This window comes from Phaseolus vulgaris, chromosome 11 (assembly GCF_051622355.1).
Source record: "Phaseolus vulgaris cultivar YP4 chromosome 11, ASM5162235v1, whole genome shotgun sequence".
NCBI lineage: Eukaryota > Viridiplantae > Streptophyta > Magnoliopsida > Fabales > Fabaceae > Phaseolus > Phaseolus vulgaris.
Window position 1 is genome coordinate 7,458,275 of NC_143508.1, and position 26,046 is coordinate 7,484,320.

General features: G+C 32.2%; 2 protein-coding genes across 5 annotated transcripts; both read right to left on the reverse strand.

Moving 5' to 3' along the window:
• Nucleotides 1–6,201: 6,201 nt before the first annotated feature.
• On the reverse strand, nucleotides 6,202–15,165 carry LOC137822294 (indigoidine synthase A family protein). Of its 3 annotated transcripts, none has more exons than XR_016517407.1 (13): nucleotides 14,790–15,140; nucleotides 14,575–14,686; nucleotides 14,380–14,490; nucleotides 13,858–13,940; nucleotides 12,314–12,373; nucleotides 12,160–12,220; nucleotides 11,406–11,728; nucleotides 11,231–11,308; nucleotides 10,562–10,607; nucleotides 10,370–10,490; nucleotides 10,150–10,235; nucleotides 9,856–9,937; nucleotides 6,202–6,534 (listed from the first exon to the last, which is right to left on the reverse strand). XR_016517407.1 is itself a non-coding variant. In XM_068627183.1 (13 exons), the coding sequence occupies exons 1-13, from the start codon at nucleotides 14,859–14,861 to the stop codon at nucleotides 6,531–6,533; spliced, it is 1,023 nt and encodes a 340-aa protein (XP_068483284.1). In that variant the 5' UTR covers nucleotides 14,862–15,165; the 3' UTR covers nucleotides 6,202–6,530. The 3 variants fall into 3 exon arrangements, 2 of the variants coding, with proteins under 2 accessions (XP_068483284.1, XP_090153512.1); XM_068627183.1 differs by having other exon boundaries at nucleotides 11,406–11,512; nucleotides 14,790–15,165; XM_090297386.1 differs by lacking the exon at nucleotides 6,202–6,534 and having other exon boundaries at nucleotides 9,852–9,937; nucleotides 11,406–11,512.
• Nucleotides 15,166–17,661: 2,496 nt separating this feature from the next.
• Nucleotides 17,662–22,653, reverse strand: LOC137821422 (glycosyltransferase family protein 2). Of its 2 annotated transcripts, none has more exons than XM_090297342.1 (4): nucleotides 22,486–22,653; nucleotides 20,590–21,717; nucleotides 19,190–19,860; nucleotides 17,662–18,930 (listed from the first exon to the last, which is right to left on the reverse strand). In XM_090297342.1, coding segments are annotated over exons 1-4 (2,823 nt in total). In that variant the 5' UTR covers nucleotides 22,488–22,653; the 3' UTR covers nucleotides 17,662–17,908. The 2 variants fall into 2 exon arrangements, with proteins under 2 accessions (XP_090153468.1, XP_068482114.1); XM_068626013.2 differs by lacking the exon at nucleotides 22,486–22,653 and adding an exon at nucleotides 21,811–22,087.
• Between the last annotated feature and the right edge of the window lie 3,393 nt (nucleotides 22,654–26,046).

Genomic DNA, 26,046 nt, shown 5'->3' on the forward strand with positions numbered 1-26,046 from the left:
ATTTTAACCCAGTCTGGTGAAAGAAACTTCCATCTAACGGGGAGAGGTCGAAGAACTTTACCAGTATGATTATTAATACCAAAAATGTTGATCACTATGATTGAATTTTAAATAAGAATGAAATTTTAAAAATGGCAATAACACTTTTCTAAAGACATTTGTTTTAATAGTTAAAATTTATTTAAAACTCAAACCCAAGAGCAAAAATAATTAAATAGAATTTGAGTTTCATATGTTTTATAATTTTTTAATATTTTATCAATTATGGGTAAAAAAAAATATATTTGATGAAGTTTAGTTAAAATTTATTTAAAAATAAACTCAATCAAGAAAATAATTAAATAGAATTTGAGTTTCATTATTTTTTAATATTTTATCAATTACGGAACTAAACCAATATTTTTCCATTAGACCTATGTACAACCAATTATATATGACAATTAAGTAACATTTGAGACTCTTAATCATTGCAACACATGTGACACCATTAAGCAATAAACCAAAAATTCCTTAATTGTTCAATCAACATTAATCATGAAAAATATTATATACAAAAAAAGAAAATATAATGAAATATGTTTTTTTTTTTTTTTTGCCTTGGATAGTCAAATCGTTACTATCCTTTACCACCATTGTCAACCTTCCTCTCCATATCCTCCATCACCGCCACCTCCCTTATTCTTAACCCTCGCAATCAAATCTCAAAACCAACCATTTTTTTTTTCTATTCACAAACAAAACTTCCAACCTTTCCCTACACTTTCCAATGGATGTAGAAGCGCATGCAACTTTTTTTTTTTAGAATGCAACATGCACCGAATCTAGATTACACACCCCTCTTAACAATGTTCCTTCGTATTGGAGCCTTGCAGGGGTAAGCACGATAGTGATAAGAACACACACGAAAAATAGTGTCTTGGGATTCAGTGTCTTGTCTTCCTCCTTCTATGTTCTTTTTTCTGAAGTTTCTGCCTGTCCAAAGACGGTGAATAAGTAATAATAAACGGAAAAAAAAAAAAAAATGTGGAGAAGACGAACTCGTGGGAAGAAGACGAACTCATGGGGAGAAGACGAACTCTTATTGCTGCTTCTAAAGTTTTTCCTTCTCTTCTTCCTCTATTTTTCTATGAAATTTAACCATTTACAATTAACAAATAAAGAAAAATAAAACATCAATATAACATATAAAAAAAGTAAAGTTAAGAACACGATGACATACCTTCTCTACATAATGCTATTTGATGCAAACCCACCATTTCTATTTTGAAGGTAATCTCTTGAATCTGAAATCTATCGATTTGGACTTTTTGTTTCTTTGTATTGCCAATTTGGCCTTCAACTTCAGATTGCTCTTCCTCTGTATTGTCAATGTGCTATCATATTTTATTTTGTACAATTATCTTTTATTTTGTACAGTAACATATTGTTTAACCATTAATTTTAACTGACACAGTTCAACAATTGAAAACATGACATTGGTGCTATTATTGTTCATCACATATATATTCACAAGATTAAGTTCTATACTATACGTATGTAGAAATTAATTGGAGACCTCTGTAAATTTCTGATTGCTCACTCTGTACTATGACTATGAGTCTGACTTATAATGATGTAATTTACTATGGACACACAATTCAACAATTGAAAACATGACATTGGTGCTATTATTGTTCATCACATATATATTCACAAGATTAACTTTTACTTACTGGTAGTTTGGCGGCCACTCTTTATCATCCATGTTGGTTGAAGGTTGAACCATTAATTTTAAGTGACACCACAGTTGAACAATTGAAAACATATCTTGTGCTATTTTTTTTATTTCTTTGCTAAACTTTTCCATTTATTATTCTTTGCTTTTAAAAGTCACGAACTATCGTGGCAATTTCTTCGAATGTTGTATTGCCAATTCGGTTTTTAACTGTGACAATTTCTTCAAATGTTGTATAAGCAATTTGGAAGACAATTTCTTTAAAGGCTTGCTCTTATTGTGTATTGTCAATTTGGAATTTCTATTTTTCTGTATTGTCATTTTGATCTTTAACTTTAGGTTGCTCTTCCTCTGTATTGTCAATGTGTTATCATTGCTCATTAGGTATCTTGTGTGAATAAGATCATATTTTATTTTGTACGATGATATTTTATTTTGTACGATGATATTTTATTTTGTACGATAACATATTCTGGAACCATTAATTTTAATTGACACAATTCAATAATTGAAAACATGACATTGGTGCTATTATTGTTCATCACGTATATATTCACCAGATTAGTTCTATACTATACCTATGTAGAAGATAATTGGAGACATCTGTAAATTCCAGATTGCTCACTATGTACTATGACTATGAGTCTTACTTATAATGATGTGATTTACTATGGACTTTTGCACTCTGGTGCAAAGAAATGGGTTGAAAACGCATGGTACTATTTCTTTTTGACATTTGATCATAAAACTGAAGTTTTTAGGGAGCTTTTACTTACTGGTACTTTGACGGCCACTTTTTATCATCCAAAGGTTGAACCATTAATTTTAGGTGACAATTAAAAGTATACTTGTGCTATTTTTTTTATTTCTTTGTTAAACTTTTCCCTCTATTATTCTTTGCTTTTAAAAGGCACGGACTTCAATCGTGAATCGTGGCAATTTCATGTTGTATAACCAATTTGGATGACAATTTCTTTATAGGCTTGCTCTTATTCTGTATTGCCAATTTGGATCTGTTTATATGTATTGTTATTTTGACCTTCAACTTTAGATTGTTTTTCCTCTATATTGTCAATGTGCTATCATTGTTCATCAGTTATATATTTACAATACTAAGTCTTATGGGAGTAAGATCATATTTTAATTTGTACAATTATCTTTTATTTTGTACGGTAACATATTGTTGAATCTATATGTAGAAGATAATTTGAGACCTCTATAAATTCCTAATTGCTCACTCTATATTATGACTATGAGTCTTACTAGTGTGGTTTACTATGGACTTTTGCACTCGGGTGCAAAAAAAATGGGTTGAAAACGCATGGTACTATTTCATTCTGACATTTGATAATAAAACTGAAGTTTGATAGTTTGGCGGCGACTCTTTATCATCCTTATAAGAATGAAAGTCGTTGTGTGGGTGATGGATAGATATGGGATAATAAAGTTTTGGAATCAAATATTCAAGAACTCAAATCTTCACCTTTAGTTGTACTGACAATTATATCACTTTAACTTTGTTTGGTTTCAATCCTATTCATATGCATGTAAGAAACTTGATGCTTCGACTAAACATTCATAAATATTATTATTGTTTTTAAAAATCTCCATTTCTCAGTTGCTTTTTTAGATGTGGGGCAATATGTTTCATTTGGTGATAATATGTATTCCCAACTGTTTAACCTCTTATCTGGGATAACAAAGACGCATTAAATCCCTACTATATCTTAAAAGAATTAAAAATCCCTACTATATTTATATATAAATATAATATATTCGTATTTATTAAAATAAATTATAAATCTATACTCTTAATATAAATATGCGAATAATAATATTTTATTTAATGATGTATAAGTTAACATGATATGGTGCTATCATTTATCAAAACAGAACATGATTGAATTAAACTCTTATAATGTAGAAGATTTTTGGTAATACATATTGAATGTTTGACAATAAATTAATTGTGGAGTACTTATGTCAAACAAATATGTTTGAATACATTCAAAAATATTTGTTTGAATACATTCAAAATATAGAAAGAGAAACATGTCAATAATGTTTTTTCAAATTGGACTGAAATAGTTGAAATATAATTTCTTTCTCCTGTTTATTGTGGGAGTGAAATAGTTAAAATCATACTTTATTATATTTTATGTTGTATGATGGTCATATTGTTTGAACCATTAATTTTAACTTCCACAGTTAAACAACTCAGCCACAGAACATTTAACTTCATTACTCTACTTACATCCATCTCACTTAACTCTTAACTCTACATACATCAGAATTTTGATAAACATTTAACTTCATTAATCTACTTACATCCATCAGTGATGTGGTTGCATTTACCACAATGAAATAGGATGATGTGGGGTATAGTAATTTGTGTGTCTCTGTAATGCTCGCATACCTTGCTGTACAATTTTGTATTGTATATCAAGAAATAGTGTTTCAAGTGCAAATATGTGTAATATATAATAGAGTTGAGAGTGATTTTATATAATCAAATCTTTAATGGAATTTAATTTGACAATATGGTTAAACGAGAGAGAAGTTTTGGGATCATGAGTTATTTAGAAAATTATAAATTGGTATTTTTACCTAATTAGTAAGTAACTAATCTGTGTGGTTTGAACCGCATATCTTAACTACTAATGAGAATATTTTCCAATCTATTTGGAAGTTGGACTTTAACCTTTAAGGAAGCATATTTGTACGTCGAAGAAAACCCACTTGATGTTGCATGGTATAAACCTCTTCGATTTCACCTTGCTTGTGATTTATTGAATAAATTTATTTGAATTTTCAGATTTAATGCAAAATTTAATAATGTTATTAACTACGTAAAACTCTTCAAAATTATAACTTTTGTCCAATTATAACATATATGCATATATATTGAAACATTTCAATATGATCTTCCTAAACCACTTAATAAAAGAATGATTTTTACATAAAACATAACTATTATATTAAATTAATCAGGATAAAATTATTTAATAACTCGTTATCTTTTTAAAGCAAAGACAATATTCAATGTATAAAATTTATGTAATAACCCATTATATTTATAAAGCAAAGACACAATATTCAAACTCCTAATATACCTGGGCACAATGATACGTTGGGATACAACTTTTTTTTTACAAATTCTAATAAATTCAAATATGTTAAATTTAAATTACTTTCATTTCAACTTGTTTAATTTTAAATTTTTTATTTGAATGAAATAATTCAGATTTACTGGATTTTAACTTTCTTGTGTTAAATAAAAATTAAAATCATATACAAAATATGAATTCTTAATCTACAAACTTCAATGGAGAAGATTAATTTGATATGCACAAAAAAAAATAAGTCTTACCAATATTTTTTTTATAAATCTTACAAATAAATAAATAATCCTCCTAACCATATTAACGGCAAGATCATTCTTATTAATATCTGTTAAAAACACTTTAATTAACATCAATAAAAAAAATACCTTAATTGTATCAATAAAATTCCTAGTTGGCATTGACCAAAAACTAACCATGACAATCAGAGCCAAGAAAAAAATGTTTTAGTCAAGAAATAAACTTGACTTACATTTTATAGAAAACAACTTCACCTAAAAAAAAATATATAGTTATAAATAAAAATTGTGTTTAACATCAATTAAAATATGTTAGTTTTGACAAAAGATTAACATTAATAGAAAATGACACTAAACTATATCAGCACAATAAAATCTTTTTTAAAAAAATAACGATAATAAACTCTAATCCAAAAATAACCTTCACTAGAACATGAAAAATAATAATATCAAGTCAATAACACTTATCAAAATCAGGCCTGCACAATATCAACTCAGCACTCAACACACTAACTTCAAAATATACATTTTGTCCTTAACGGATTAACGAATTAAAAGACTTTACTTTTTAAATATTCATATTTATAAATTAAATCACAAAGTTCCGAATATGCAAGTTTAAAACTAATATGTCACTTCCAAATTTGGTCATCCAAAAACTTACCTGAACAACATAAATGAGTTTCGAATCTCAATCCTCAGCACCATTTACAACACATCATTCTAAACATGAAAATTCAAAACTCATTACTCACTTATGGATATAGTCATCTAGAAGCTTAAATGAAGCACGAAAATGACTTTCCAGATATCTAAATCCGGAGTATATAACAACCACTTCCGGATTTCTACATCAGTAAACAAACATGAAACCAAAGACAATGTTGGTTTTAAATTTTATCTTGGATGCATGTCTTAAATAATATGGTGCAGAAAAATACAACCTCAACATCAAACCACCAATATACCAATTAAAATTAAGTAAAAAAAGAATATAAAAAAAAGACATTAATTTTACAAGTAAGAAATTTTTCAAATTCTTACTTTTAGATAAACTTTAAAATCCACTATTTTCAAATAATCAAATTATTCTAATAATTTTCTAAAATTTAAATTTCTTATAGAATTTTCAATCCAAACGTCTCAAATTCTGTATAAAAAATGTCATCCAAACACAAGTTCAGGGTATCGTTGAAGTCACCAGGGATCTATTCAACATGACATCAAACTTATTGCAAAAGCAAAGATAAAATATACATGACAAGATTCCTCGTCAAATTCATTCCGAGAAACAAAATAAATATCTTCACTTCACAGGAAAAATCGGGAGATAAGACAACACTCAACAGAAGTGAAACACTAAGTAGTGTAATAAAGTTGCCAGGTTCCTGCTCCCAATTGTAGTTGCATTAGACTGCTTATGCAGACCATCTTCCAACTTCTAACTTAAGACGTTTAGCTTATAAATACACAACAAATAGTAAGATAAGAACCCATATCAGGAAGTAACATGTACATCCAATCATTGTAAGGAACATAAAAATAATAAAGAATTTACACAAAGTAATTCAATTAATAAGCAAAATTGTTCGAAACAAGCCAAAACCACTGTTATTACATAGAGCTTCCCCATTTAATGAGAAGAACATGGTAATGGAACCATAAGTAATCATCATTATATTATAGGAAACTTGGAGCAGAATAAGAATCAACACAAATATATCATGTTTTCCAACCAGAATATTCTCTTTTTATACATCTATATATCATGAAGTCTTCCACCACTTTAATCCAAAACATTTTCATGAAAGTTGCACTAAACTTTGACATCATAATGATCTATAATAATTTAACATGAAACCCTTCCTCTAGTCACATAAACCTAAACCATATACATATACATATAGATAAAAGAATATCTTACTTTCATATAAAATTTATACATGAAATAAATCTGTGGAAATGTAAATACATGTGGGTTCAACCTATAAATCTTAGTTGTTGTGTGCGTATTAATTCTAAGGGTGTCAAAATGGGTTAATAGCAGTGAGCCAATCTGGCTCACCACAGAATCAAGCTAGCTGGGGTTAAAACAAAAATCAAAGTTTGGCCAATTATGGGCCAAAAGAAACCTGACTAATTTATTTTGCGAGTTAATTGGGTCAAGCTGGGTTAGTGGTGAGTTGAATCATTATATTTTAAAATGAAATACAAATTATGCAAGTTCTCCTCTTACATCCCCAAATCCTTTGAATACTTTAGATGTTTAATTTATTTTAAGACTTCTATTTACAGTGTTTGACAATTTGCATTGATTTGTATTAGTAACTAAATGTTGAAAATTATTATCTCTAATATAAAATTGCTTATAAAATGTACAAATTTGTTATATTTTTGAAATTTTTCTTGCTCACCACAGAGTGAGCCGAGTTGAGCTAACTCCTTTTAACCCAACCCATGATGAGCCAACTTGTGTGAGCTAAGTTGACTAACTTTCACACTCCTAATTAATTCTCCATTAAAGTGGGTCTAAAACTACAAGAGCAAACCAATAGTTTTATTGTGCCATGCCAGTTCAATCTATAATCATTCATGTGCACACTAAGACACGTGTAAGGTACTGCAATAAAAAAATAACAAAAAAACTGCTCCTTTAGAGGGGAGTAGCTTCCTTGCAACAAAATCGAAACAAACTGAACATTCTCTTTCCGCATTTTTCATTCTGTCCTACTATGACATATAGCACTATCATGCGTAACAAATTTCACAACTAAGCAAAACAAAATTGCAATGAAATCCTCCTCATGCTTCTAGATAGTTTTGTTCTTATTACCATCTGCAAAACTAAAATTGTTCATAGTCCTTGAATCACTTGGGCTTAACACTATTACGTTTGGCTCTAGTTTCTGGTATTGGCCCTGCTGCTTCCACTTGGTTTGTCAGCTCAGTTGGGCTTTTAAAGGGTCAGTAGCTTGGGCCATAACATTCTGTCATTTTCCAAGATAAACTCGGAGTATTCAACCAATTTTATTCACCCAGTTTGCAAAGGGACAGTTACCGTACTTGTGTAGCAGAGTATGCTAGTCACCAATTCTGTTACAGAAGTTGCTAGTTATTTCTGGAAGCCTTGGTTGTTGTTCAAGGTTGCTAATAGCTTTTCTGGAGTTAGTTAGTTGTGGTAACAGTTTTCACCAACTGTACAACAAACACTAGATGTAATGTCTCGTTGCTTATTTCACCAGATAAGAAAATAAAAATTCCCAGAGTATTATTTTGTTGCTCACGCTTAGACTCTTTTAATTTTGTTAGAAGGTCGAGTGCCTCTTTAACTATAATCCAAAGTAAAACAATAACTCTTGAATTGTTGTTCATCTCGACACCACCTAATCTCATAATAATGGGATTTAATACTATTTACACCAAGAAACCTTCAGTACAATAGGATCCATTCAAGAGAATTGGGATGCAGAAGCCATTCTGACCATTTCCATGCATGGTTTTCTTGACATGCTTTGGTTGAATGGAATCAATCTCCTCTTGAACGCATTTCTTATTTGTGATATTATCCTCTACATGATGTTGTGCTTTTGCATCCAACCTTCCAGCTAAGTCTTGATCTCTTTTACTCCCTCAACCTTCTAGATGTGAGAGGGATGTGTCTCCACCCTTTCCTCGTCTTTAACCTTTTTCTCTACAAGAATGATTTCTTGACTCCTCAATATCTTGTGCAGTTTGTGGTTGCAATAATGATGTTGTACTGCACCTGAATTGGTTGCTTCTCTCACAAACACCTCTTTTTTCAATTTCTCGCCTCTGTAGACTAAGTATTCCCCACCATCTGAAAACCGTTTTCCTTTCTAGAATTCAAGTAGTTTTTTATTTGCTTCATGTTCAACAAACCTTCTTTTTAAGACAACCATGTCTGTTTTCAAAACTGTAAGCATCTTCTTTTGTTTACTGCCAATTTTCTCCAATGCGCCCACTCTAGTCTATTCTCCATCATGCAACTCAAATCCAGCTGGTCAGACCAATTGTTATGAACCCAAAATTGAAAAGAGATAGGAAAGAAAGATATTTAGTGAATAAAACGAAAAGAATAAGAAATAGTAATCTCTTCTCCAAGGCCCCTTTCCCAAAGGATTTCTCCTTTCATAAAGAACTAAAGCATCTACAGAAATGAACATCCTTCCCCTTACATCGTTCTATTTATTTAACCCCCAAACTAACCACTCAAATCCTAACTACCTTTCCCATGGTCAGAATGTAGTGTGTACCAACTATGATGGTGTGGTGGTTCAGTGGCTGACAATGGCTAATTCCACTGTGTTGGTGGGCGAACACTCATGAAGAAGGAAAATAGAACACCAGCTCATGGAGCAGACAAGATAGGTTGTATGTGTTTCAGTGTCTAGAGGGTATGTGACGTTGTTTTCAGGTGGTGAGTCGTGTCCAACTTGTTGGACACAGCATCGAAAGCATGTCCTGTCCACTCCACTCCCATCTGATATGCTTCCAACATGCAGAAAAGGCAGTTTCGTATCGTGTGTGTATGTGCTTCATATCTCATGACTACATGTCTTACGTGGAATGTAATTTAATAAACTTCTTCAATATAATATTTTCTAGTTAAAGAAAATCTAATTGCATGGAGAAGACAGAGATGCCAATATTCGACTTTTTTGAGGATTACATTGAGTAAAATTTGCAATGACAGATAATTAAGAGTTCCAGGCTATGCATGTTGAATTGGCCAACAGATATCATGGAAGTACAAGCTCACCTTTCACAATTTTTTCTTATCTGGGCTAGGGCTACTGCAACTTGGGCTCCAACAAGAGCATTATTCTTCACAAGAGCAATGTCTAAATTGTTGTTAAGCTCCACTTTAACACTAGACAAATATTAAAGGTTAATTATATTTTTGGTCCCTCAAAAAAGTTTGATAGGTCATTATTAACTCTATTTAATTTATACATGTTTGAAATCATATTATAGACTAAATTTTCTATTAAAGTACACTTTTAGTAAATGATTTTATACTAATGCATAGCTAGAAAACTTTAAAAGTGGATACTTGCAGCAAGTGAGGCCCCTCCAGTCAGGTCATTTACTCTAGCGAGCAAGAAAGGAGTCTCAGCACTCCCTGTTATATTGTTTTCCCTACAAGTGAGTATATTAAATTTAATTTTAGAAAAGTCAATATTAAATGTATGAAATAAAATTAGGAAACCATTTAATGTACAACTTCCATATTAAGCCATAATGGATGGAGAAGAGAGAACAAAGACATTTACCTGGCTTCTTCAATGGCTTTATGAATGGCAGATTCAATTATCTGTCCAGAAGTTGAGTGTTCTTGAGGAATAGGAACTGCTATCAAAATTCCAGTTCCTAGCTTGAGTTTGAAGCTTGCTTCTGCCAGAAGAATATAAATCATGGATAAAATACAAACGGACAACAAAAAAGAAAAAGAAGGTTTTACTTGCCTATTATGCGTGCACAGTCTTCCGGGCTATCTACCCGACATGAAACCTGAAATTTTGCAATGATCAAATATATTGTCCATATACTCATTCGTTAGTACATTATTCTATACTTACATTCCAATTGAAAAATAAAATGCTATCATAATAATGGTGAAAACATGGTCGTGAATCACCAATTAAATCACAAATCAGAAGGCTTATTTCCAAAATCACGAATTGAAATATATTGGGAAGAACATATTCAAGACCAATTATTAAAAGTAACATAGAAGATATCATATGCTTAACCAAACACCTTTAAGGAGTATCGGGCAGAGCCAAACACCTTAAAAAAGGAGTAAGTTGGAGATTTGTTAAAAAAAGTGATAAGAGGGATGGAGCAAGGAGAATGAGATTGGTAATCTACTAATGAGATAAATTGTTGTTAAAGGCACAATCCCAAATGGATGTATGATTGTGTAAATAACGAAATATTGTATAGGCTTAATTTTAGGGATTAAGTTTTGAATATTTTTTGTTTCATTTTATTCCTTACAAATACAGAATCATGTGTGTGCTCATAACACACAATTCCTGTAAATCTTTTCATAAAGAAAATGTGGTCAAACCCTATGCTATTTATGGACATGTTTAACATTGAAAGCCATACGAGAATCTGATTTAATATACCTTGCAGCCACTTGATTCCGTGAAAAATGCAGGAAACTCATTGGTCTTGTATGCAGCAGTACAAACTCCTAGTGTTTCCTATTCAAGATAAATAATAATAATAATAATAATAATAATAATAAAAGCTACAACTGATTACTGCTTCAGTAATATTAACATAAAAATAAATGGGTACCAGATATTCAAGCGTCTTGGGAATATCTAATATTGATTTTACACCAGCACATACAACTGCTACTGGTGTTTTGCCTAGCTCAACGAGATCAGAAGATATATCCATAGCTGCCCAAAGATATAAAAAATAATAATGCTCAATAATAATCTCAGACTTATTTGCAGAAACCACAATAATGTAAAATTTGAAAGAAAAAAAAACTCATCTCCTTTGTTTGTAGACTGCAATAAGAAATTAAATTTTCCAGGATGTGCCTAAACAGTTCCATCCAAAGAGAACTGAGCTTTTGCAGATTGTATTACACAAACATTTCCACTTTAAGCCTATAAAAATACCAATGAAATGTAGAGTCCTTCGGTATAATTTACAGCCAAGGAGCAACTTTGAACTTTAATTAGTAAGAAATATCTTACAAAGAAACTAAAAGGACTGAGTATTATTATTGTTTGTATGTATTGTGTAGCATGATAAATTACAACAGGTGTTTTTGGTCATAATAAAACGTTACAAGATTTTTACTGCAAAGGGAAAACTTGATTAAATGTGATAGCTCTCCCTTTTCATTGTTTAAGTTGCAAATTGTAGGACTTTCAAAGACCCTAAAATACAATAACAATTTGTACAACATGCACAGATTGATCTATTTTGGTCTCAATTTGAAACCAAAATGTGCCATCTCTTACACGCAAGTTTGTCAGCATCCATCATGAAAAACCAATTTAGTGTATTAGTAAGATATAGGAGGTTAACATACTATGTTCCCCATGTCGATGCACTCCTCCGATCCCCCCAGTCACAAAGATGGGAATATTAACCTGCACAAAATTTTCAAAAGTACAGGCAGTTAAACAAAAATGGCGTGATATAATGACTGAGGCTAAAATAGAAGTGGTATTTGAGAAAAATACCATAGCAGCAAAAAACATTGTTGCAGAAACAGTAGTTGCACCATTTTCACCTCGAGCTACCTGAAAACATAATAAACTAGGATGGTGCATTAATGCTAAATAAGACTAAACTTACATAAATTGTCAAATCATACATAACTTCATAAAAGCATAAGTTCTTAAGGTCAAAATATTTCCAAAGGGAGCCAATTTCTTCAAATAGTGAGTCCTAATAAAATATTGTAATAGTAAGGTCAATGAAGGGCAAAAATTGCATTCGTTTCAAAATTGTTGCCCCGCTTCGTGACCTGAGTTCATGCAAGTTCACATGAATGTAGAAAGTTCACCTGAGTTTGCTCAGAAAAAAGTTTGATAGCGAGTTAACTTGGATTTTTTACTTAAGATCGTAAACTCGTAAGAGTTGAAGGGTTAGATCAAGAGTTTGAAAATCTTAGTGAAAGCTTCAGTGTATATATGTAATTAGATCAAGTTCTTGAGCATATTTGCCGAGTATCAAACACCAAGGGGACCAAGTCGTGGAAACATACTAATGATACACGCATACTATTAAGAAATGAGTTTAAGTCTAATTTATCTTTATAAAACCGACTTTTATGATGAAGTTTGCACCCAATTATATACCATAAATTGGCCTTATCTGTAGTCGACATGAGATCTCCAAACACATACATATAAATATCATATGCTACAAAATTTGTTTGATACTACCCATCTAGCATATAAGGGACACAGATACAAACACAGTAAAGATGTCAATTTTAACCTATATTGGTTGACAACTCAAGCATTTTGCTTTTATACTTTTACAAAACCATGTTCTGATTATAGTTGTAAAGAATATAAATAACAAAACTTAATACAGTTATTCCCCTTCCAAACCCATTTGACGAGCCCATGCTCCCAACCAAAGTTGTCTTTCTATCCTGGATGAGTATGGTATGGCCTCAATTGTTCTCTTGCAGGCTCACATGCTTCAGTAGCTCATATATATTTCTCTTCCTTTCTCTGATACTGAGATGCCACTCTTGATTGCTTCACCAAAAGTTATGTTCAAGTGCCCTTATTCGCTTCTGTAACAGAACTCCAACTCCTCACCGAGAAGGTCTACAAACTGCTTCTTCATCTCCCACTTCAGATGCAGGCCATTACTGCCAAAATCTGAGACACAATCTGAGACATAGATTGGCCAACCCCAGGAGTGAATTGGAAGTGGGATAAAAAAGGTGGTGGTCACAGAGGCGGGAAGGGCAAGAGAGTTTTGTTGTGGGAATTGCAGATGATGGAGGCATTTCTGAATCACTATAATAGAGTGGGTCCACACACTCCCAACACTGAGAACACCCTCTCAACCACCCTACCGAATCAGATTTACTCCGCGATATCTTCAAGGAATTCTTGCTATACATAAAGTTGCTTAAATTTTTTTGACTATACAACATTTTCAATGTAATGGGTTTCCTACTTTTCTTTTTGCAAGGTTTCTAATGACATTCATATAGAGATATAAATAATTATAATATGGTGCGGAATGTCAAGACACTCACGACATTTGCAATGTCCCTTCGAGCTGTCTTCCGAGCACTGGTTCCCAGAGTAGCTAGTCTTTTGAGTTCTTCTAGACTTAGACCTATCCAGATAACACAAGCAAGCAAAAGAATATTTGTCAAAAAGATACAATAAAACATATTTGTTATCATTGCAAAAACAAAATAAAAAATGGGATGACAAACTCTTCAGCTGGTATTTTCAACTTGGTTCGCAGATATCATCCATTAAGCAAGTGACCCGGTATATATATGAATGATATAGTGCTTGCACTAGACCTAACTCACTTTCAGGTTGTTTTGTGAATCAATATTCTTTCCTATTTTGACTCTTCTCTTCATTCCAAAAACCCATTTCAAACCAAACTCGATTTACAAAACAACTTGAAAAGGAAATCCAAAGGTGGCTAAGTGCAAGCACTCCATCATACTTCTCATAACAGATCACTTGTGATTGAAAGTGAATGTAAAATATGAAATACTAATTCAATCCATAATCTTGAGAATGATGAGAATAAATACCTACACAAGGCGTGCCATCTAAAATTGCAATGGTGGCAGGAACTGCACCATTCTCTCTTACAATACGTTCCACCTCTATTGCAGTTTCCAAATTTTGAGGATATGGCATTCCTACAAAGAAGAGCACAGTCCAAACACTAAGTTGTGGGTATATATGCTTGTGAGTAGAATATAGGATTATAAGATATTACAAACCATGTGAAATGATGGTAGATTCCAGAGCAACAACTGCTCGCCCCAATGATAATGCTTGAGAAACCTCTGAGGCTACCTTCACTGATCCTCCAACAACATTGACTTGCGCAACCTATATCAAAACCCATTTCACATTTTGCTTAAGAATAATACCAAAATGATACACAAATGAACAAATACTATAGATGATTATGAGGGAAATCTATTATCACTACCTTGTTATCTGTTTCGGTCAATTCCAAGTGCCGTCGAAGATTGGCTAGTCGTGAGACCGCTGAGAATGTCATGTCACCTGCTTGCTCAGAAGTTTTGCTCTCAGAACAACTCAGGGCAATTTATCGCGGAAATCACAGCACACCAAAATCTTCCGAGTTATAAAATAGAAATTATAAAGAAGAGGAGTTTCCTTTTCTTAGTACTCTCAATTAAACACAATCCACTCTTCTCTTATATATCACGAACCGAACAACCCTGCCAAAAAGTAACATCTTTTCGTAATACTCTCCCAAATACATTAATATTCTAATCAAATTCAAGTAATCTTGTAATAAAAATTGGATTCAATCAATCTTATTTTTGTTTTCTTTTATTAGATATTCAATTTTGGTTCGCTTCATTTCTTAAACCCTAAACCCGAATGGAGTAATTTTGCTGAAATTTTATATATTAAAATCTATAAAAATATAACTTTTTTAATTTAATTTAGATTTTCATAATTTATTCATGTTAGGAAGATGAGACCTAGAGAATTTCTGAGAAGTTTCGTCTTCCTCTTTCCTAACACGCGGTTGACTTATGCCTCAATTTCTTACTATTTTCGTACATGCAGAAGGCACTCCCACACTCACATGTCTTAGAATGTGCATTATTTATATTATTTTAATGGACTTATTTTGTTGGGTCGGATTAGTGAGGTGGATAGTACTTAGGAGTGTATTACCTAAGGCAATTTCTTCCTGCACCATATTAATTCTAACATGCACCCTATCATTTTTTTAAATTTCCAAAATTACTCTTATTTCGAATTTAAAAATCTGGAATAGTAAATATAATTTAAAAATAAAAAAATACATTCCGAATAAAAAAAATCTGAAATACAAAATTGAAAATGCATACTAGATAAAATTTTTCAGAATTCAAAAATGTGTTCTGGATATTCAAATCCAGAATATTTCTGGATAAAAGGTTCTGGAAGTAATTTTTATTTACACCCTCCTTTATTTAAGGTTATTTTCGTCATTTTGGAGGAGTATTTTTGTCATTTTCAATAATAGGTTGGGTGTATATTGGAATTGATATGGTGTAGGGAGCATTTACCATTACCTAATTCTTAATGATGATTTAATTTTACTAAGGCAAATGCTCCCTGCACCCAATCATTTTTAACCTGCACCCAACATATTTTTTTAATTTCCAAAAATGCCCTTAATTTCAGAAATAAAAATCCGGAATTGAAAATAATATATTCCGGAAAAATAAATCCGGAAGTCATTATTGAGTTTCGGAAATAAAAATCCGGAAACCAAAATTAAAATTCTATTTCGGACAAAAAAATTCGGAATTGAAAAATAATACATTCCGAAAAAAAATCCAGAAAAGAAATAATTGTGTTTCGAAAATAAAAATCCGAAAACAAAAATAAAAAATCAATCCCGGATAAAAAAATCCGTAATATAAAATTTCGTTCCGGAAAAAAATATCCAGAACACATATTTCGGAAATTTTTTTTAAGGACAGTTTCGTCTTTTCCACTAAGATCGGGTGCAGTGATATGGTGCAGGAAGCAATTGCCTTTTACTAATCTTGATTAAACGTTACTGGATCGAAGATATCGGTCGGTCCACACGGGTGTTTGTTATTCGGCCGGCCTAACCGTGAAAACCGAATCACAATATTGATCGTTCGGTTCATACCAATACATTTATAATTATAAAATTAAAGATTTAAAATTTAAAATTTAAAATTTAAATTTTAGGAATATCACTAAAGTATAAGTATATTTGAGATCAGAAATCAACCTTTGAATATCAAAACACAAGTAAAATAAATACCAAAACATATATTTTGATAACGGCAAGTCTCTTAAGATAGTATTAATGACATCAATCACTACATCTAAAGTTTTATCAACTTTATCATTTGTAGAAATCGAAACAATGGATCTCTTAAAAATATATATATAATAAAATTTTAAATTTCAAAACTGAAAATACCTTAAATAAATACGGTGATTCAACATCTTTGAAAATAGAACAAATTATATAACACAATCACATTAAAAAAGATGTTTCCTACTGAGAATTGGCACTTTCTATAATGTACCATACCTTTAATTTATTCTTTATAGAAATTAAAGAAATTCAAAATTAAAATACTCTAGATACTTCATTACTGGAGGGGCACAAGTAACCTCGTGTTGGATTAAACTTTTGCATACTAAAAATACCAAGAGCAATGAGAAAGAAAGAGAAAAACGAAGAATATAACTTGTAGATCCACTGTTATTGACTATCAAATCCAAAGATAATTCACCATGTAAAACATTTTCGGAATTGGTGATCAAGAAAATGGAAAACAAGACTAATTGAAATAAAAAATAGTTTGAAAGATCAAACCATGAAAATATAAAGCAGAAATGGAACCCTAAACAATATATATTTTATCAAAAAGATATTTCCTATTATCTTTTTGTGAAAAAAGGGAATAAAAAGACAACTTCCTAAAACATACAAAATTGAGGTACCAAAACACAAAAACAGAACAATGTTGAATATGGTAGACTACATGGTGTTTGCTAAAAAGGTTCCCAATTTTTTTTTACTTTAAAATAAAATAATTTAAAAACAAGTTTTTAAAATATAAAACAAGATAAAAAAAAGATAATTTTAAAGTGCAATTCAAATAAATTCGTACATTAAAATATTAATACAAATAAATTTGATCTTTCTAAAAAATAAATTTAAGTGAGGTGCATAAAAGTATAATAAAAAAACATTCTTTTTAAAAATAACTTCAATTTCATAGATTTAATCCTGTAATAATAATTTATAAATTAAAAAAGTTGGCGTGTAGCTTCTTTAAGTAAAGTTGTGCCGAAAATCTTAACATAGTAATTTATGAATATCAACAATTAATTACAGTTGTATCTCTGGGAAACATCACATTGTCTCTTCGGGAAACATGAGTTACCTCATTCTTATTCCCTTAACAGCAAAATCGCTGACCCTATGTTCCACTTAATATAAAAGCATAGTACAAATCATTCGTAACTTAAGCATCAGACAAAAAAAGAAAACAACAAAGAATAATTAATTAATCAGAATAATGAAGTCTTTCAGAATTTGGAGCAGGTATGAGGTAGACCAGTGTCTTTATCAACAGCCACAACCTCAGTGGCATTGTTGCATCTTAGCACATCCTGTCCCAACTTAGCTCCAGCAGCTTTCAGACCCTTTAGAGAAACTGGTTGATTGAAGAGGTTTAGAGATGGAAGCTTTGATGCTGGAGGCATCTTCATTGCTGGCAACAAGTTTCTGAAGTCTTCTTTCAATAGTGGCACCTCAAAGTCCTGTTTGTTATGCTTAACCACATTGTCTTTTGCACTAATATGTGCCCCTGGCTCCATATGGTTGGTTGAAAAGCTTGCTTGTTGAGGGAAATTTGGGTACAGACTAACATACCCTCTAAGGTACATCATGTCTATGAGGAACTTCTTCCATGAAGCTTGCCATCCATTTGTTCTAGATTTTGGAATTTGAACAGGGTTGGATTTGGCATCCTCAGTGAACCTCATGTTCATGTACACATAGAACTCTCTCCAATGTTTGGGGAAGAACACTGCCCCCCAGCTGCATGGTAGTTGGTGAAGGTAAGGTGTGTTGGGGTGGATGTGTTTGAAGAATTCTGTGCCATTCCATTTGGGTCTCTCTTTGACAACTTCAACAAGCTTTGGAGTGTAGAGGGAGATGGAGGAGAGCTCAGGAAGAGAAACTTGAGGGTCATAGTGGTAAGCCATGAGTGCATATTTGATCCATAGGTAGTAGTAAGGGGAAAGTTCAATGTCATCTTCTAGCAGGAGACCAAAGTCATCATCTGATGATGGATACCAACTTTCACTCACAGCCCGGATGAGACCACCTTGGATGATTCTCCTTCTCAGGGTTTTTGGCCCATGAGGCCACTCAAATGAACCTACTACTCTTATAGTTTCATCATCTACCTTGCTATCCATGTTGAAGGTAATTGGAATTTCATCTCCAAGATAGTAGGCATTGCTTAGAGATTTAAGAAGCCTTGTTAGTGATTTGACTCTATTTTGGGTGATGATGCTCACAGAAATCCTCATCCTATTCCAATCTACAAGGCAAAATTGAGTTTAATACGTATTCATTTGAAAAAAAATCGCATAATCAACCAATAATATTTATTCAAATTGTATTAGCTAACCAATATTATTAAGCAGAGAACTTATCCCATATGCATGATTATGTACTAGCTTGAGTTTTTTGTATTGAAGGTAGTCACATTCATTCACAGTATACCATTGTTAATAAAATAGAATGAACAATATGCATGCTCGACAAGAGCAGAATAATTCTATATTCAATAGTCTTACTTGGTAATGCTGTTGAACGCAGATCAGCCATCCAGAGAACTTGAGACACTGATGCCCTGGGTAAAAGAACCAATGTGGTAGCATTTGAGTTGGTTTCTGATGCCATCTTAAGAGCTTTTCTCACATGAGGGTCAATGTCAGCAACAGTGATCACTACACTGGGGTTGTGAATTTTGATCAAACCCTTCATGCTGGTGTACACTGCATGTATCACTGGTGCCTCTGAGTCTGACACTCCAGAAAGTGACCCAATAGCCAAATCAAAAATCTTGAACCGACGTTCTTTGCAGACCACTGTAGGCCATTTGAGAGCTGCTGCAGTATCTTCACAAGTGCAGAAACTGCCTCCAGAGACAACAATGTAGGCCTTCTTGCCAACTGTGCTCCTGAATTTTTCAAGAAGTGGTGCAAGCACTTTCACTTCATCAACTGAGTGAGCATAGAAGAGTGCATCGACTTTTTGTGGGTACATTGCAGCCCACTGAGTCAAATAACCAGTGGAAAGTGCTTTCCACCATTGATCATCTCTGACCTGAACTATGTCCTTAAAAATCACAGTGGTTTCAGATACATATGCAAGCCTGTGTTCACTATCTCCCCAAGTTTCCTTGTCCTTAGGGTCTATTGGAAGAACAAAGGAGCCAGCATTTTTGTATTTCTGAAGCTGATAACTGCAATAATAAAAATAATAAAGAATTTTCAGCATGTATGATCATACAGAAATATAAGAGTGGTTCCAGGGAAATGCAATCGGTTTGGCATGTTGAAATTAATTCAAGGATCAAAACTTTGAATTAAAAAGAAAGTGGCAAAAAAATTTCTTCTTTTTGTGAGGAGAAATGAGAAAAAAGATAATTTGACTTCCATGATAGAGTAAAATGAAAAAAAGGCTCCTTCGTATGAAGACTGAATTTAATTTTTCAAACAATAATTTTCTACCTAGACGGTTTTCCATGTGCTACTACTATTGCCATAAGAAAACATTCTCATTCTTTACCATGATGGTAAAAAGTTTTTCAAAACCTACATGATTGTTTTAGCTCTAAAAAAAATAAATATGAACAGTAAAAATTGTATTTGATACAAGACACATAAACTTTGTTTGAGATTTGACAAACATAGTATTTATTTCAATATGTGACGTTCTTTGCAACTTGTACTACTTGTTAGTGTTTTTGAACCTAATATCAACAACTAATTGAGCACTACCAAATCCTCTTTGGCTTAGTCAAATCATGACTGTTTGACTTGTATGGTCAACTTTCAACTAAATTTCGCATTCAGTTGGATCTCTTACCACCAAATAAAGTCATGTTCCCTTACCACGCCCCAGAAGAAAATCTTCATAAAATGGTAAAAAAGATTGTCAACATGATGTAAAAGTGTAGAAATTGACAAACCTGAGGTGCAGATCTTCACCAGTTGAGAAGGTAAAAGGTGTCTCAACGAATAGTGTCTTGACAAGATCTGCAGAGAGAAACCATGAACTAGATAGAAAATCCACCTGCACAATTTTATCAACTGTGATATCATAAGCAGGATCGGGTAAATACAACCCTGCCTCCTTGGAGCGAAATTTTCTGTAACTTGGAAAAGTGAAATCCTTCTGTCTAAAAGGCAAAATCCTTCCAATACTCCCCAAAACAGAATTCTTGTATTTTTCTGTCCCAGCCACGTGCGCCAAAATCTGCAACATCTTCCTTCCAGGAATCATGTCATCATCAATGACATACACAAGATCAGCTTCAGTCTGAAGAGCCATTTGGAACCTTCCATAGTACTTGAAATCATAGCTTGAGCTTATGAAGCTGATTCTTGAGTCATTATAGGTGTCCACAATTCTCCTCAATGAGGCCTCATTGGGGCTCCCAAATGAAAGAACCCAAGCATGATGGAAAGGAAGGGTCTGTTGGAGCAAAGAATCAAGCTGAGCACAAAGTGTTTTTCTCTTGAAGTGGTTCAGCAACACTGTTATTTTCGGGCTGTTTGGACCCTTCAAGTCCCACTTGGATTTCATTGCCATTAGCTCCTGGAGAGTCTCAGTGCCAAAGGTTTTGCTTTGGAAGTTCAACACCTCATCGTAGAGCTCTCTCTTTAGCTTGATCATTTGGACATCATTGGACTTCTTTTGCAGGAAGTCTATCTTCTCATTCTCACACACTTGTGATGGAGTTGTGGGAAGAACATCCTCCATTACTAGAGAGGAAGAAGCTTTTTGGTAGTGGCCAATAACGTGGGGTGTGATCATGAGTTGTTTCCATTGTTGGGCAATTTTGGTAGCCCATGTGAACTCTGGTTTGGTTCTTAAATCAATGGAAGGCCCCATGTAATACAATAGAAATGTTGCATACACTGCAAAGAAAAACTGAAGGCAAGTGAGTGCTGCAACAAACTTTGTGGAGGCACTTTTCTGAGCCTTCAGTTTGTTTCTTCCTCCAACATAGTCATTAAGCATCCCTTCCAAGTAATCTCCACTTCTCGAGGTCGAAGTTCGACCACCCATTTTAGATGATTCAATATCCTCTAACCTGCAAAAGAACACACAGAAAAAGTTAGTACCTACACATGCATTGCCGTTTTGCTATCACAATTTTGCAAGAGAAACTCCAACTCAGTCTAACCAATAAGGATGTGCTTGGAAATATGTCAGAATGGTGTTGAAATGAAGTTTTGCACTTTTCAATGCATAAACACGAAAACAATGTGAGGGATAGATTGAGTTGAATGTGATTGAAGTTGAAAGAGAAGAGAAAACCTATGGGTGGCTTGTGAAATTTGAAGAGCAATGGTTTGTGTGCTTTATATTATATATTAGTAAGTTCCCATGAAAATTGCATCACAGGTCACATGGGCTAAACTTATAAGAGCAAGAAGTTAGCACACGCGTTAACTTCATTCACTATACACTACTTCATGAACACTTTTTATAAGAAACCAACGAAAGCCAAATTTGATGCCGTTGAAAAGGGTAAACCTTGTGTTTTTGGCACTGCATTATAACTCATTTCGTGTTCCTTTTTTGTGCCTTTTTTCCCTCTCCCAACCAAAATATTTCCATTTTCTCAAGTCCATGAAGATCATAAGATATTTCAAACTCCTAGAGAAGAAAAAAAACCATTCATTATTTGCATTTTGATATTCGGGCTTTAGAGATTACAGCATGATTTAAGGGCCCTTAGTCAAAACCGAAAATAACCTCTACGTAGGAAACTTTATATAGCAGGAAAACACATTATATATAACGTTAAAGGCACAAACAAACACGAGAAAGAACATGGGGTGGAAGTAATACGTACATTGCACACTATCTTGGCAACAAAGACAACTGAAGGTGAGAAAACAAAGCCTTAATTAGCTTCTTGAGCAAAACAAGTAAGAGACCTAAAGCTTCACAAATATATATATATATGATTCACCAAAATAAATGGGTTATTTGCTGTCAAAGAGTGAGGCCTAAATAAATCAGTCAGAATTCATTAAATGTTACATAATATATATATGAATATGATATTATATATTAAAGCATATATGGTGTGCTTGACATTTCGAAGAAGATACGTGAATGAAATTTGCAGCAAACTTTTGTTAATGGCTGATAGCCGAACTTAGGCGGGTTCTACGCAAGAAACTCATGGCAAGGAAATGGTTCGCTTGTGCAAGAGAGAATTCAAATGTATCTTCTTCGCTTAGGCTATAAAAAAAGGGTATTGGAATAATGGGAACACAACATTTTTATTCCTATGAAATTACTTAGCCATTTTTTCAGTTTTCACTTTCCTCCTTTTCTGGTGAGTTGCCATTGAGATGGAGAGAGAAGAAGGATCCACACATGGGGTTGGCATAACATTAATTGAATGTGACAAATCAGTTATCGTTTGGAGAGTACAAAAGAAGTTAAATATTTAGGCTATGTAGATTAAGCTTATTCATATTTGTTATTACTTTATTAGTCAATTATGTTCAAATAATAGTGTAGGTGCACATATTCTAACATGGCCTTTTGGAGACACAATTTAGGTCTTTAGAAAAAGGGTTCACTTATCATCATCATCCAATAATGACATTCTTAGTAAGAATTAATGGTGAGTTTTGTTTGATTAGTATCCATATAAATTATATTATATGGAAAAGTTTGGGTTAAATATGTTTTTAATTTATATATTATAACATAAAATTGATTTTTGTTTCTAATTCAAATTTTTAGACTATTTATGTATTTGTAGTAGGTTTAATTGTTCTAAAATTTGGATCGAAACCAAATTTAAAATTTAAACTAAACAAAAACTAATTTTATATTATAGAATGAGGTTAATTCATAAAATTTTGAATGAAGAATAAAAAAATAATATCTTTAGACCAATAATAAAAATTTATATAAAAAAAAACCTTAATCTACATTAGAATTTAATTATACCACAAGAGATATTAGATGAAAGTAAATAGTTATTAAGCAGAGTCAAGAATGAATTTGAAATATTATCCACTACTAGATTTTTTTTTTCTATTTTATTCTTGCCTTTTCTCTTTTTCTCTTATCATTTGAATTTTGTATGTATAAATTCTAAAATCAAGGAAAAGCATATTACTCTATATTTTTACGGTGTACACATAAAATCTTCTAATGTCTTTCATTCCATTCCATTCAAAGGCACGTGAGGAGTTCTTAAAAAGTTTCAAGAAAGTCAACGTGTATAATTTATAATGATTTTCATTTAATTTGAAGTATATATATAACTCTTGGAGGAAGTCAACATTGGTGTATATAATGCTCCTATTCCTACGTTTAAGTTTGGTATCATTACAATGGCGTTTGGTCTTTGTGTAGGAATGAACTAGTGGAAACCACGTAGGACATAGTTGGCCTTGGTGAAATATATATATTATGTATATGTACGTATATATTATGTATATATATATATATACGAGTGTATGGGTTAGGTTGATATTTATATTAGTCAAGCCCTCTTCGGAAAAGTGCAAGTGTACTTGTACCTAAATGTACAAAACTTCAAACCATTTAACCGTTGGTTGCTAAAGTCTTTAACAAATCTTATCATTATGAAATTATTTAATAGTATCTTCATTAGCATGTAACCATTAAACTACATCAATTAACATTTGTAAAAACAAAAACTATGTTTTTGGAATTTCCATCAATTTATTATATAACTCAATGTAATATATAGAAATATTTACATTTAATAATATATATAATATTATTTCGGCAATTGCTTCCTGCACCATATCACTGCACCCGATTCCAGCAGAAAAGACGAAATTGTCCTAAAAAAAATTTCCGAAATATGCGTTTTGGATTTTTTTTCCGTAACGAAATTTTATATTATGGATTTTTTTTATTCGAAATGGGTTTTTCATTTTTGTTTCCGGATTTTCATTTCCGAAACACAATAATCTCTTTTCCAGATTTTTTTTCTTCGGAATGTATTATTTTTAATTCTGGATTTTTTTATCCGAAATAGAATTTTAATTTTTGTTTCTGGATTTTTATTTTCGAAACTCAATAATCACTTCCAAATTTATTTTTCCAGAATATATTATTTTCAATTCCTGATTTTTATTTCCGAAATAAAAGGCATTTTTGGAAATTAAAAAAAATATGTTGGGTGCAGGTTAAAAATGATTGGGTGTAGGAAGCATTTGCCTATTATTTCACATTTGTACTAGTATAGACTGAACGGTCAATACCACACATCGGTTTTTACGACCAAGCCGACCGAGTCCAGCACGTCCGTACGGGCCGACCGACACATCCAGCCCATTAACGCTCAAATCAAGGTCAACAAAGCTAAACCATCATGAAAAATTAGGTAATACGTCCCTAAGTACAATCCACTCCACTAAATCGACCCAATAAGGTAAGTTCATTAAAATAATATAAATAGCGCACATTCCAAAAACAAGGTACGTCATTACTAATATACTCTGACAACCGAGTGTCAAGTACTCTTTGCTGAATTGAGCGTCGGAGTACCTGTCGAAGTGTCTTCTGCAGGTACCCCCATTCGGCATTCACCTGAATAAAACGATTGAGATCGGAAGGAGTAGTACTAAGGCGAAAAGGAACAAACTGAAGTTTGAGCTGACTACCGAGGAGAAAAACGAAGCCAATTAATAGTTCTCTAGGTCTCATCTTCCTAGCAGGAACAACATCAATTATATGAATAACTGATATATGAAAAAGAAATTAAATTGATTATTCCAATATAATGTAATGATACTACATTAGTTTTCTTAAATTAATGTGATATCTTTGTACTACATTAACCAATATTGAAAAACTTTAATTTAGTTGAAGGTTTTCACTTTTTTCATCTTTTTTGTTTTAATCTCTAACGCTGTGAATACTTCTTCTTGCATGGCAAGCAACAACACCTTCATATACAAGGTTGTAGCCATTTCTCTTGTTGCATTTTATAATGTGGTATTATTATAAACTCTCTTTTTTTTATGTTGGGTGTTATATCATATATTCAACTCAAGTAATGTTTTTAAATGTACGAATTACATTAATTTTAGTTTAAATAAATTTACATTAATTTTTTTACGAAATAACGTGATTTTTTCTTCATTTAATATGAAATCTTATTTTATTTATCTAAATACTATTGTTTGACAGTGTATTTGATATTAATTTAAATCTGAGTTGGATTTTAAATCTGAAATCTTGATACACTATATGAGTTTGAAGAAATTCATTTAAGATAAACTAGAATTCAATCAATATTGCTGTTGGAGATCCCACATCGTCAAGAGATTAGAGTCTTTTATTGTATATAAGTGGGTGCAAACCTCAACCCTATGAGCTGGTTTTATAAACCTCAACCCTATGAGCTGGT